Source organism: Lithobates pipiens, unplaced genomic scaffold (genome assembly GCF_037356315.1).
Source record: "Lithobates pipiens isolate NorthernLeopardFrog02 unplaced genomic scaffold, aLitPip1_a1.2 Scaffold_13, whole genome shotgun sequence".
Taxonomy (NCBI): Eukaryota; Metazoa; Chordata; class Amphibia; order Anura; family Ranidae; genus Lithobates; species Lithobates pipiens.
Genome location: NW_027507718.1, coordinates 232,987,635 through 233,002,029, shown reverse-complemented (window position 1 = coordinate 233,002,029; position 14,395 = coordinate 232,987,635). Strand labels below are relative to the sequence as shown.

Here is a 14,395-nt window from a genome sequence, read left to right as displayed (position 1 = left end):
CCGAGTGCCAGCTTTGTTTTAAAAGGTCCTGGTGCTGTTTATTGCTGGGGCCACCCGCTGTTAGTGACAGCCCTAGTTCTCAGCACTGGAAATGACAGCGTTTGCTTTCAACAGCATTTTTTAGGGGGGCAACCGCACTATAGCCGAATGATGGCTACAGCACGGTCGTCCGGTTCTGGGAGGGTGTCTGACGCCGTCCCAGAGCTGCACACGCAGCAGTATGCATCCAGCACGATCTGTGATCGCTATGTCCTTTGGACATAGCTGATCACAGATCGGGGTAAAGAGCCATTTTACAGTGACGCTTTACCACATAATCAGCTGTGCACAATCACAGCTGATCATGATCTAAAACACACTTGGCGGTTATCATCATTCCTTTCCTCACACTGTCACTGTGTCAGGAGAGGAGAGCCAGTAACCGGCAAATGTAAAAGGGGACATCTGCACTGATAATCAGGGCACTGATCATCAGTGTCCTGAATATCAATGCAGCCCTAACAGTACCCATCAAAGCTGCCTATCAGTGCTGCCAATTAGTGTCCTTCAGTGGCACTTATCAGTGCCCATGAGTGCCACCAATCAATGCCTCTTCATCAGTGCCCGCCAGTGCCACCTCATCCTCTGCCCTGCTGACCCTGTCCTTTGTCCTGCTGACCCCATCCCCTGCTCACTGACTGATGAGGAAGCCACAGCTATTTACTGTGAATAGCTGCAGCTTCCTCAAACTCTGAGACAAGAACGGTAAACCGCTGGGGTGAGAAAAATTTAGATGGGGCTACCGATTTTAGTCTTGACTAGGGCAGCACAAAACCAAAATAAACCACTAGCCATGACATCATCTGCATGTTTTGTAAGCCAAATATCCCTGTACAGACAGCAGAGCTACCTCCCAGTATAGCAACATGCCACCTCCAATAATGATCTATTGCGTTCACAGTGAGTAATCCAAACGGGTTATCAGTCTTCCATATTCTGCACCAATTCTCTTCTTTACTCAGAAATCCATCTAGGGTTCCAAAAATGTATGAATGTAACTCAAGCATGGGATTCTGGGGGATTTCCACACTCTAGCTTCCATCATTCATTCCTAATTGTTGTAAACTTTTAACTAGCAAATGTATGTCTGTTCCATGCATGAAAAAGCACTGGAAGAAGCAGTGTCATTTAATGAAACCCTAAAACCATATATTTGTTTTAGCTTTGGATAGAGTAGAGAAGAGTTAAAATATCTGTTGGGCCCAATAGGGAGATTTGCCATCACCTCCTGCCCCTGTGTAGCATGTATAAATCAAAAAATAAGGAGTGCAGTTGTCTTTGGGAAAGGGGGACCTGTGCCAATACAAACATTGTCAGAGATTCTAAACCTTCCTCACTATACTGAAAATATGTTTTTATTTTCCTCTGAGATTTTCCATCACTTCCTGCCATGTTCAAATCTGATTGTACAATCTACTGAGCTTAGATTTTGAGCAGCTATTAAAATATCAGACTACCTTATAGGCATAGGCTTGTTTTGGGGCACTAACCCACCAGCTAGGAGGCTAGATGTTTGCCTTTGATCGTCTACCATCCTTTAGCGAGTCATGGATCATTGGGCAAGCGTCCACCAAACTTTACCACATCCTTTCCAAATGCTGTGCATAAATCTCCAATAAGGCCAGCCCCACAGAATAACCGCTACCATACGCCCCTAGCCAGACATGCTGCTTTTAGAATTTAGGTTCAAGACAGGAATCCATTATCTTTTGCTTTCCATTTTTTTTTATATGTATAAATCTGCATTTCTTTTATTACCTGTATGCGATCAGAGTAATTATCCAGTAACAGGACACCCAAACTAGTCACTTTCTTTGTTTCCACCATGGTCTTCAGATCAGCCAATAAGTTCATGTGTTTAGACATATCAGTAGCCAGTACCTAGAAAGGAAGGAAGGAAATTTTACTCAGAGCTGAGCAGTTAAAGAGAAGCACTCCCAATTGTATGTATACAATACGTTTAATATTCAGCATCAAATTATAACTGTGCGGGCTTCTTTACTAAAAAAAAAAAAAAAAATGTTTGCCTACAGCTTTATTAAAATGTAATTCGTTTGAGGTAGACCTTCCAGATTAAAGCTGAAAATCAGTCTAAATGTTTTTCTTTTTGGAGATTTCTTTCGTATGATTCTGGTGAAAATATTAACCTTCCCCCTCACCATACTGTACACTTTACAGTATTTATATCGGGGTTCAAAATTTTAAGTCCTGAGCTAATAGCCAGGCCTTTAGGCAGGCATGTCCAAAGTTCGGCCCGCGCTCCGGTATTGAACGGTCTGCCTGGTTATCTGGACCTATATATCTTTTGCGGCCCCCAACGATCTCCCAGCACCCGGGGCCACAAAAGATATATGTGCCGGCTGCCTTGGATGGGACAGGGAGGGGGCGGGACGAATTACATACACACAGGAGTATTTCCTGTTTACACGGCGGCCTCTGTAATAGGAAGTCCTGTCTCCTGCGCTGCCATTGGACAACTGTTCTGTCCATCATAGGAGGCGGGACTTTCTACTGAAGAGGCCGCCGAGAAAACAGGAGTTTTTCCTGTATATAATCTTTTGGCACTTGTCCCTCGCCCCCGTCCCCTCCAAGGCTGCAGATGGATGGGCATCAATCAGGCTGCACTGATGGCAATGGTGAGTCTGCATTCCTGGCAATGGTGGGTGCTGCATTCCTGGCAATGGTGGGTACGGTATATCCAAATAACACACCTGAGCTCATCTCTTTACTCACACACAGCCACAAAGGCAAGAGAATTCTTGTTGGGCAGTGTATTAGTGTTCGGACGAACACACTTAGACCGAATTTTAATGGTTCAAAGAATGTCAGGCAAAATGGTCAGCCCTCACGCATGTTCACTTCATCAAATCTGGCCCTCTTAAAAGAAAAAAAAAAGTTTGGACATCACTGCCTTAAGGGTTACTCGCCACCAGTTAAATGTTTTATGCAGAATTAAGTTACAAAAATAAAATATTAAAACAACTTCTTGATCAGTGCCTATCAGTGCAGTATCACCAGTGCCCATCAATGCAGCGTGACCAGTGGCCATCAATGCAGCGTGACCAGTGGCCATCAATGCAGTGTGACCAGTGGCCATCAATGCAGCCTAACCTGTGCCCATCAATGCAGCCTGACCTGTGCCCATCAATGCAGCCTGACCTGTGCCCATCAATACAGCCTGACCTGTGCCCATCAATACAGTCTGACCTGTGCCCATCAATACAGCCTGACCTGTGCCCATCAATACAGCCTGACCAATGCCCATCAATACAGCCTGATCTGCACCCATCAATACAGCGTGATCTGTGCCCATCAATACAGCATGACCTGTGCCCATCAATGCAACCTCACCTGTGCAGAGGAAGAGGCAAGCCGGCCGGATCATCAGAGAGCGGGTATTTCCCTCTGTAATAACTTTCTTTTGAACTGCCAGGTGTTCCCGGCAGTCACCATCGCACAGTCCTTCCTCCTGGCCCCACGCCTTTGATGATATCACACATCTCAGCATTGGACCGGTGTTTTGTCTATCAAATGCACCGGGCCAGGAGGTGGGACCGTGTAACGCTGAGTGCTGGGAACACCTGGCAATTCGAAAGAAAGCTGTTACAGCGGGCAATCCCCACTCTCTGATGATCTGGCCAGCTCGCCTCTGCCACTACTCTCTTCCCCTGGCTGGGAGAACGGCTGTGGAAAATTTGAGGGCAGTTTATATTACCCTTACAGCTCTGCTGATTGATGTTGCAATAAAATTCCTTGAATGACCTAGAACAGTGATGGCGAACCTTGGCACTCCTGATGTTTTGAAACTACATTTCCCATGATGCTCCACTACACTGCAGAGTGCATGAGCATCATGGGAAATGTAGTTCCAAAACATCTGAGGTGCCAAGGTTCGCCATCACTGACCTAGAACTAGGAGAACTAGGGATAAATTTACTAAAGGCAAATCCACTGTGCACGTGCAGTCACTGTAGATCTGAAGGGATGATCTGAAATGAGGGGAAGCTCTGCTGATTTCTATCCTCCAATCATGTACAAGCAAAAATGCTGTTTTTTATTTTCCTTGCATGTCCCCTTCAGCAGAGCCACTAATAAAGGAGTACAGGTGGCCCTCTGACACCGGGCCCGGGCAATAAAGGGGCCCGGAAGTGCCACTGTGCATAAAAGTTGCTGCTATCCCCTTTAATAGACGATTGTTCCATCCTCCTAACCAGTCCACATAATATACTAGGAGGCTGGGACTCACCAGTGATCTCAGAACTCAGGAGGGGGGGACTAATGAGGGAACTTGAGATACAAATTGGCTGAGGAAGCAGTGGCACCGCCTCCTGCTGCCTCCTCAGCCAGCGGGTGCACCTCACCTTCATTAAAACTTCGTACGACGGTCTTCCTGACTTGGTGCAGGTACTGGATGGAGTGACTTTCAATGGAACTACTGAGCAAACTGCAACGATTGAGGTGAGGAAGTGTTTTGTCCAGGTAGTAATAAAAACAAACTGGGGAGCTGCTAGAAGTGCCTGTTACAGTTAAGCTCATGCTCCCTATCAATGATTTTGATTTTGAATAGCACTCATTGTAATGTCACATATATTCAGTGGAATATCATTCATGCGTGCAGGGTGTTCACTGCACACAGGCCCAGTGTACATGTCTCTATTGGATGATGACTGATGTTTATGCACTACTGTATAGTTTACCTTTGAATATGGCTTATCCTTTCCATTTCTGCATTGCTCCGTGGGATCTTATCATAATATGACTAGCTTGAGGTGTATATTTCCCCTAAGGGCGGGCATGTGTCTCTCCAAGATGGGAAGGATCTTAGCCCCTTCGCACTCCTACCTGGATGAAGGCCAATACACAGGCCGCCTCACATTCTGGTAACATGCGTGTGCATGACAGGTTCCACTCAGAACAGACCCCGCCATGGTCTACCAAAGAAGTTGAGTGCACGTGCTCAGCATCATATCCAGAGGTTGTCTTTAGGAAATAGACCTATGAGTGCTGCCAGCATTGCTGCAGAGGTTGAAAGGGTGGGGGTCAGCCTGTCAGTGCTCAGACCATACTCCGCACACTGCATCAAATTGGTCTGCATGGCTGTCATCCCAGAATGAAGCCTCTATTGACCCCCCTAGCGGTAATCCCGAGTCTGGCTCGGGGTAGGAATATACTGATAGGAGCGGTAACCCCGAGCCAGACTCGGGATGGCTTCGCTCGATGCAGGGGAGGACACAGGGATCGTTACTCACCTTGTCCCCTGGATCCAGCGATGTCCGCCGCGCTGTGCGATCGAGCCCTCCTCCGCTCGATTCACAGTGCCGAATGCCGCCGAGCTCCGTTCCCTGCGACGTTACGACGCACGGGAGCGGAGAACGGCGGCAAATTCAAAAAAGTTAAAACACTAAACACACACAGCACTGTAATCTTACAGATTACAGTGCTGTATTAAAAAATACACACCCCCTTTGTCCCTAGTGGTCTGTGCAGTGCCATGCATGCACTTTTATATTATAAATACTGTTTTTTACTGCCTGGAATTTGGAGATTGTCCATAGCAATCAAAAAGTGTAAATTTTTCAGTGTTTTAGGATTTTATTACATTATTGAATACATTTTATTATTCTTTATTATATTATAAACTTTGTCATACCCGGGATGTCTGCTAGACTCTGGTTTGAAGAGATTAAAGAGTTATTCCTAAGAATTACAGGACTACAAAATAAAAGCCAGATTTCCGTGCAAAATAATTGTACCGCTTTCAGCACCTAATTCCAGACTGAATCATACCGCCAGGGAGGTTAAAGATGATGCACAAGAAAGCTCACAAACAGTTTTCTGAAGACAAGCAGACTAAGGACATGGATTACTGGAACCATACCCTGTGGTCTGATGAGAGGAAGATAAACTTATTTGGTTCAGGTGATGTCAAGCGTGTGTGGCAGCAACCAGGTGAGGAGTATAAGGCAAGTTTGACTTGCCTACAGTCAAGCATGGTGGTGGACGTGTAATGCTCTGGGGCTGCATGAGTGCTGTCAGCACTGGGGAGCTACAGTTCATTGAGGGAACTATGAATGCCAACATGTACTGTGACATATTGAAGCAGAGGATTTTGGGGGGGGGGGGACCCCCAGGGCAATTAAAAAAAAAAAATTGGTGTGAAGTCCCCCTTAAAATCCATACCAGACCCGAAGGCCTGGTATAGACTGGGGGGCCACCCCATGCTGTTTTTTTTTGTTGATATTTCATCTATATTGCCAAGAGCCGGCAATACATTGCAGCCGTGAGCAAGACAGGAGCTTTCATAAAGGTAAACTGGCCTGTCTCCTTTTGCCCCTTTTAGATATTAAATGTGCTTGGTAATCAGCTTCATTGGCTAACAAGAAGGTGCACAAGGTGAATCAGAGCACAGGCACATGGTTTGAGGAGTGCCTGTGGTCGCTTTCAGGTAGATCAAGCCAACAACATGCCTGTGGTAAAGAATTCAAGACTGGTCTTCACTTGATGGTACATGTTTTGGGATAGATAGATATAATATATATATTTTTTATATATCAAAGGAAAACTGCAAAAAAGGCATAATAAATTATTCTACTCCTGAAATTCACAGCAATCCCATATATGGGACAGAGTCTTATGAATGAAAACATTCTCTCCTCCATTCATGGGTTATGTTACATACAGTGTAACCAATGCAAGGGCTTTTCTCAATAGAGGTAGGAGTGAGGAGGGGGGAGGTCCATGTCAGATCTTTTTCACTCTTGCAGGCTCGGAGCTAATAATTCTCTCAGTGCTGACATTCAGAAGTCAGAAGAACCCTTGTCATGACTGCACAGAAGATTTCTACAGGATTCAGCTACCTTAGAGCTGCAGGACGTATTGCACTACAGGCAAGTGAAGTGACTACAGCTATAAAAGCAAAAACTATTTCATGAAATAGCAACAGACGATTGTATAATGTGAATATTGAACACATAACTTCAATATCAAGCAGAGGTTTAAAAGGTATAGCTATAAATGACCTGTAGAAACATACCATGTCAATAACCATTTTCCGTAAAGTCTGGCGCTGCTTCTTAGTGAGGTTCTGAAAAATGTCACAGTTTTCTTCTTGAAGAAGTTTAAATCCTACCGCCAAGTGGTGATTTTCTAAAACTGAGGCATCATTATACATCAATGCCAACTCGGAGTCTGACGGAGAAGACAACACAATAATTTATATTAAAGTAGACATAAAAAGGTAAAGAAGATATATGAATAAGAGTATAGAATTAAAAAAGAGGGTGCTCTTTGGTGAATGTTAACATAGAACCATAATAATGAATAGAAGTGTGTATATTATTTATAATATATATATATATATATATATATATATATATATATATATATATATATATATATATATATATAACACACACACACACACACACACACACACACACACACACACACACACACGTGTGTGAGTAATATGCACGACTCCGAATTGTTATGCCCCATACACACTATCAGATTTTCTGCTGAGTTTTTCCTTCAGATTTACCAAAACCATGTAGTGCAAGGGCCTGCCTGATAATAGGTTTGACCTCATATTATATGGTTTTGGTAAATCTGAAGAAAAAACTCAGCAGAAAATCTGATGGTGTGTATGGGGCTTTATTTTAAATGGTCAAATACACAGGTAGTGATTGTTGCCCTGTACCAATGCATGCTCAGTATACAAAATCTTGACTCTAATATCAGCATGTGGCAGAAACAAGATTCATCAGGTAACAATTTTCCAAAGTTAAATGGTCTCAAACAGGTGACCCTGTCCCCACCGTAGCCACATTTTCTTATGTAATTTGTCAGGACTGAAACACAACGCCTTCTACTGCATTAGTACTTTAACCACTTGCCTACTGGGCACTTAAACACCCCTCCTGCCCAGACCAATTTTCAGCTTTCGGTGCTCTCACACTTTGAATGACAATTACTCAGTCATGCAACACTGTACCCAAATTAATTTTTTGTCCTTTTTTTCATACAAATAGAGCTTTATTTTGGTGGTATTTGATCACCTCTGGGGTTTTTATTTTTTGCGCTACAAATGAAAAAAGACTGAAACGTTTGAAAAAAAAAAAACAACACATTTTTCTTTGTTTCTGTGATAAAATTTAGCAAATTATAAATTTTTCTTCATAAATTTTGGCCACAATTTATACTGCTACGTATCTTTGGTAAAAAATAACTCAAATTAGTGGATATTATTTGGTCTTTGTGAAAGTTAGAGAGTCTACGAGCTGTGGCGCGAATCATAAAAAATTGATCACATCTGATGTACTGGTGGCCCATCTCATTTTTTGCGACCCGAACAAGCCAGCAAAGTACGAATACCCCCCAAATGACCCCTTTTTTGAAAGTAGACATTCCAAGGTAAGAGGCATAGTGAGGTTTTTGATGTAATTTTTTCCCACAATTCTTTGAAAAATGAAGATTTTCTTTTTATTTATTTTTTTCCCACAAAATTTTAATAGGTTATTTCTCTCACCTGGCATGTGTATACCACAAATATTGCCCCAAAATAAATGCTGCTACTCCTCCTGAGTATTACGATACCACATGTGTGGGACTTTTTCACAGCCTGGCCACTTAGAGAGGCCCAACATGCAGGGAGCGCCGTCACATGTTCTAGGGGCATAAATTACACATCTAACTTGTTGACTACCTACTACACTTTTGAAGGTCCTGGAGCACCAGGACAAAGACACGTGACACTGACGACAGATGGCACTGATACGTGGCACGGATGACAGATGCCACTAATACGTGGCACTGATGACACGTAACACTGATGACAGATGGCACTAATATGTGGTACTGATGACAGATGGCACTTATACGTGGCACTGATGACATGTGGCACTAATACGTGGCACTGATGACAGATGGCACTGATACCTGGCATTGATGAAACGTGACACTGATAACAGTTGGCACGTGACACTGACAGGTGGCACTGATGTGTGGCACTGATGACAGATGGCACTATGTGGCACTGATGTGGCACTGATGGCAGATGGCACTATGTGGCACTGATGACATGTGGCACTGGGGACAGATGGCACTGACAGGTGGCACTGGGGACAGATGGCACTGACAGGTGGCACTGGGGGAAGATGGCACTGACAGGTGGCACTGGGGGAGGATGGCAGTGGGGACAGTTGGGCACTTTATTTTAATTTTTAATTTTTATTATTATTTTTTTCCCACTAACCGCTGCATCTCTCAACGGTTCATCTCTCCCTCCTCACACGCTGTCTCTGTGTGAGGAGGGAGAGCCGGTGATGAGAGATGATCTCATATGTTTACATATGAGATCATCTCTCACTGGACACACCGATCGCACTGTAAATGGCTGCTGTGATTGGCCATTTACAGCAATCTGTGACTGGCTGTGTCCAAGGGACACAGGCAGCACAGAACTTCCCCGATGCGTGCTTGCAGGAGCGCGCATTGCGGAAGTAAACAGGAAGACGTCCAGGGACACCCTCCCGGCAGTTAGCGTCAACGCTGTAGCCGTCTTTTGGCTATAGCACGGGCGCAAAGTGGTTAAAGGTCAGGCTGTTGTGCTTCAAAGAAGCCTTTCTGCACACCAAGATTGTCAATTTGTGAAAGCTGCAGACTTCCTATCAGTTTGAACTAGAGGTCGACCGATATGGGTTTTTCTCTGGCCGATGCCGATATTTAGAAATCATGGCGGCCGATAGCCGATATATGATGGCGATTTTTTTGGGCCGATATGTTAGGCCGATTTTATTTTATTAATTTTTTTCTTTTCCTTTTTTATTTATTATTTTTTTTTAATCCCCCTTGATCTAACACACCTTTCCCACTGGGGCGTTTTTCAGGCGCTTTTGGGCTAAAAATAGCGCCTGTAAAGTGCCTGCAAAACGGCTCCCCTGCAGTCTGTGTGAAAGACAGAGTGCTTTCACACTGAGGCGATTCGCTGGCAGGATCTTAAAAAAAAAGTCCTGCAAGCAGCACGTTTGGAGTGGTGTATACCGCTCCTCCACCACTCCTGCCCATTGATATGAATGGGCACCACTGCCGAAGCGCATGCAATGCGATTTGGCAGCAGTGCTTCATGGGCACATTTAACCTCTTCCTTGGCCGCTAGCTGGGTTATATGTGCCCCACTGGCAGCCAAATAGCACCGCTAAAATGATGGTAAAGAGCCGCTAAAACTTGCGTTTTACCATCAACGCCTGCCCGCTCCAGTGTGAAAGCAGTCTTCATAAGTGATACAGAAAATTTCTTACATTTAAACATTTATTAAACAAAACAAACCTCCAATCAGTTTACTTGTATGTATGATTTAGATAAAAAAAAAAAAACCTATATATTAAATAAAAACAGGTAGTCAAAACTTTTGGACAAAAAAAAAAAAAAATGGGCTAACTTTACTGTTTTTATTTTATTATTTTTTAAATAGTGTATTTTTTTCCCAAAAAAATGCATTTGAAAGACCTCTGTGCAAATGCCGTGTGACATAAAATATTGCAACAACCGCTATTTTATTCCCTAGGATCTCTGCTTAAAAAATATATATCATTTTTGGGGGGTCTAAGTGATTTTCGGGCAGAAAATACAGGACTTTTACTTGTAAGCAACAAGTGTCAGAAAAGATTTAGTCTTTAAATGGTTAAACTGAGAACTTCTACACACAGAGATGACTTCATTCATTCAAGTGTAAACATTGTATCATTTTGTTCTTTTCTTGGCAGGCTGCCCAGAGAGGAGGAAAATGTTTCTATGACGAATCAGGCAACTTACACTGACTTCTATTACAGAAGTAATTTCAAAGTCCTGCTGTAGTTCTAAATTGGCTTTTTATCAGCACAATCGGCCGATGCCGATTATTTAACCACTTCCCGACCAGCGCACGACGATGTACGTCGACAGAATGGCACGGGCAGGCATATTGGCGTACATGTACGTCCAATATTCGTTGCCGCCGTGCCATCGGGAGCGCGCCGCAGGCGGCGCGCTCCCGCGCTGGTCGGGACCCCCGTGAGTCCGGTCGTGGGACCCGCGGACTCGATCGCCGCGGGCATCCCCGCGATCGTCTCACGGAGCGGCCGAATGGAGGAAATGCTGTATAAACAACATTTTTCCATTCTGCCTAGCAACTAGTGACGCTGATCTCTGCTCCATGTGATTGGAGCAGAGATCAGTGTACACTAAATGAAAGCCCAACCCCCCCACAGTTAGTAACACACCCCTAGGAACACTTAACCCCTACACTGCCACCCACTGGTTAACCCTTTCACTGACAGTGTCATTTACACAGGAATCACTGCATTTATATAGCAGTGATTACTGTATAAATGACAATGGTCCCAAAAATGTGTCAAAAATGTCCGATGGGTCCCCCACAATGTCGCAGTCACAATAAAAATCGCAGATCGCCGCCATTACTAGTAAAAAAAAAATAATAAAAAATTATTAATAAAAATGCTATAAAACTATCCCTATTTTGTAAACCCTATAACTTTTGCGCAAACCAATCAATAATCGCTTATTGCGATTTTTTTACCAAAAATATGTAGAAGAATACGTATCGGCCTAAACTGAGGGAAAAAATGTTTTTTTTTATATATTTTTGGGGGATATTTATTATTACAAAAAGTAAAAAATAATGCGTTTTTTTCAAAATTATCGCTCTATTTTTGTTTATAACGCAAAAAATAAAAACCGCAGGGGTGATCAAATACCACCAAAAGAAAGCTCTATTTGTGGGAAAAAAAGGACGTTAATTTTGTTTGGGAGCCACGTCGCACGACCGCGCAATTGTCAGTTAAAGCGACGCAGTGCCGAATCGCAAAAAGTGGTCTGGTCTTTGACCAGCAAATTGGTCACATGGAGCAGAGATCAGCGTCACTAGTTGCTAGGCAGAATGGAAAAATTTTGTTTACACAGCATTTCCTCCATTCGGCCGCTCCGTGAGACGATCGCGGGGATGCCCGCGGCGATCGAGTCCGCGGGTCCCGCAACCGGACTCACGGGGGTCCCGACCAGCGCGGGAGCGCGCCGCCGGCGGCGCGCTCCCGATGGCAGGGCGGCATCGAATATTGGATGTACCTGTACGCCTGCCCGTGCCATTCTGTCGACGTATATAGTCGTGCGCTGGTCTGGAAGTGGTTAACAAGAAAAGAGAGAGAGAGGGGGGGGAGAGAGAGAGAGGGGGGGGAGAGAGAGAGAGAGAGAGGGGGGAGAGAGAGAGAGAGAGAGAGAGAGGGGGGGAGAGAGAGAGAGAGAGAGGGGGGAGAGAGAGAGAGAGAGAGAGAGGGGGGGAGAGAGAGGAGAGAGAGGGGGGGAGAGAGAGGAGAGAGAGGGGGGAGAGAGAGGCGGGAGAGAGAGATGGGGAAAGAGGGGGGGGGAGAGGGGGGGGGGAGAGGGGGGGGGAGAGGGGGGGGGGAGAGGGGGGGGGGAGAGGGGGGGGAGAGAGGGGGGGGGAGAGAGAGAGAGAGAGGGAAGAGAAATGTAACCAAGGACCTCAAACTTCATAGAATTTAGCATGTCTATCGTACACAGTGAGGCGGAAACTTTTGGAGGATGGCCTGGTGTCAAGAAGGGCAGCAAAGAAGCCACTTCTCTCCAGGAAAAAATTCAGGGAAAGACTGATATTCCGCAAAAGGTACAGGGATTGAACTGCTGAGGACTGGGGCAGAGTCATTTTTTCTGATGGATCCCCTTTCCGATTGTTTGGGGCATCTGTAAAAAACCTTGTCTGGAGAAGAAAAGGTGAATGCTACCAACAGTCCCGTGTCATGCCAATAGTAAAGCATCCTGAGACCATTCATTTGTGGGGTTGCTTCAAAGCCAAGGGAGTGGGCCCACACACAATTTTGCTTAACCACTTAAGGACCGCCTCACGCCGATGTACCTCGGCAGAATAGCACGGCTGGGTACAGGTACGTTGCCATTTAAGAGCCCAGCCATGGGTCATGCGCGCTGCCGGCGGCGCTCTCACAAAACCGGTCCTGAGCTCAGTGACCATGGCCGGGAGACCCGATCGCCACCGCTGTCCCGTGATAGAGTCACAGAGCTGAAGAATGAGGAGAGGCAAGTGTAAACAAATCTCTCCTCCTGCTTCCTAGTGTGGCTGTCACTGATCGTCTGTTCCCCGTTATAGGAAAGACGATCAGTGATGTCACATGCCAAGCCACGCCCCCCAACAGTAAAAAACACACACTCACACTTAACTCCTACACTGCCCCCTAGTGGTTAACCCCTTCACTGCCAGTGACATTTTCACAGTAATCAGTGCATTTTTAATCGCACCGATCGCTGTATTAATGCCAATGGTCCCAAAAATGTCAAAATTGTCCAATGTGTATGCCATAATGTCGCAGTCACAATAAAAATTGCTGATCGCTGCCATTACTAGCAAAAAAAAATTATTGATAAAAATTCCATAAAACTATCCCCTATTTTGTAGACGCTATAACTTTTGCGCAAACCAATCAATAAACGCTTATTGCGATTTTTTTTTACCAAAAATATGTAGAAGAATATGTATTGGCCTAAACTGAGGAAAAAAATATTTTTTTATATATTGTTTGGGGATATTTATTATAGCAAAAAAATATAGCATTTTTTTCAAAATTGGCGCTATATTTTTGTTTATAGCGTAAAAAATAAAAACCGCAGAGGTGATCAAATACCACCAAAAGAAAGCTCAATTTGTGGGAAAAAAATGACGCCAATTTTGTTTGGGAGCCACGTCGCATGACCGTGCAATTGTCAGTTACATTGACGCAGTGCTGAATTGCAAAAAGGGGCCTGGTCCTTTAGCTGGAAAATGGTCCGGGGCTTAAGTGGTTAAGAACACAGCCATGAATAAAGAATGGTACAAAAACATCCTACGAGAGCAACTTCTCCCAACCACCATCCAAGAACAGTCTGGTGAGGAACAATGCCTTTTCCAGCATGATGGAGCACCTTGTCATAAGGCAGAAGTGATAACTAAGTGGTTTGGGGAACAAAACATCAACATTTTGGATCCATGGCCAGGAAACTCCCCAGACCTTAATCCCATTGAGAACTTGTGGTCAATCCAAAATAGACAGGTGAACAATAAAAACCCCAAGCATTGATTATGCAAGAATGGGCTGCAATTAGTCAGGATGTGGGCCAGAAGTTGATTGACAGCATGCCGGGGCAAATTGCAGACGTCTTGAAAAAGAATGGTCAACACTGTAAATATTGTCTCTTTGCATAAACTTAATGTAATTGTCAATAAAAGCCTTTGACTTGTATGAAATGCTTGTAATTATGCTTCTGTAAACCATAGTAACATCTGCCAAAAACATCT

At 44.4% G+C, this 14,395-nt stretch overlaps 1 protein-coding gene across 1 annotated transcript in view; it reads right to left on the bottom strand.

Annotated features, from left to right (window-relative positions):
• The window catches only part of PDE4C (phosphodiesterase 4C), a 142,481-nt gene that overhangs the window by 15,731 nt on the left and 112,355 nt on the right, over positions 1–14,395 (bottom strand). The window contains exons 11-12 of the mRNA XM_077478431.1: positions 7,073–7,227; positions 1,798–1,920 (exon numbers count right to left, since the gene is read on the bottom strand). Of these exons, the coding sequence (XP_077334557.1) occupies positions 1,798–1,920; positions 7,073–7,227 (278 nt within the window). The remainder of the gene's footprint in view (positions 1–1,797; positions 1,921–7,072; positions 7,228–14,395) is intronic.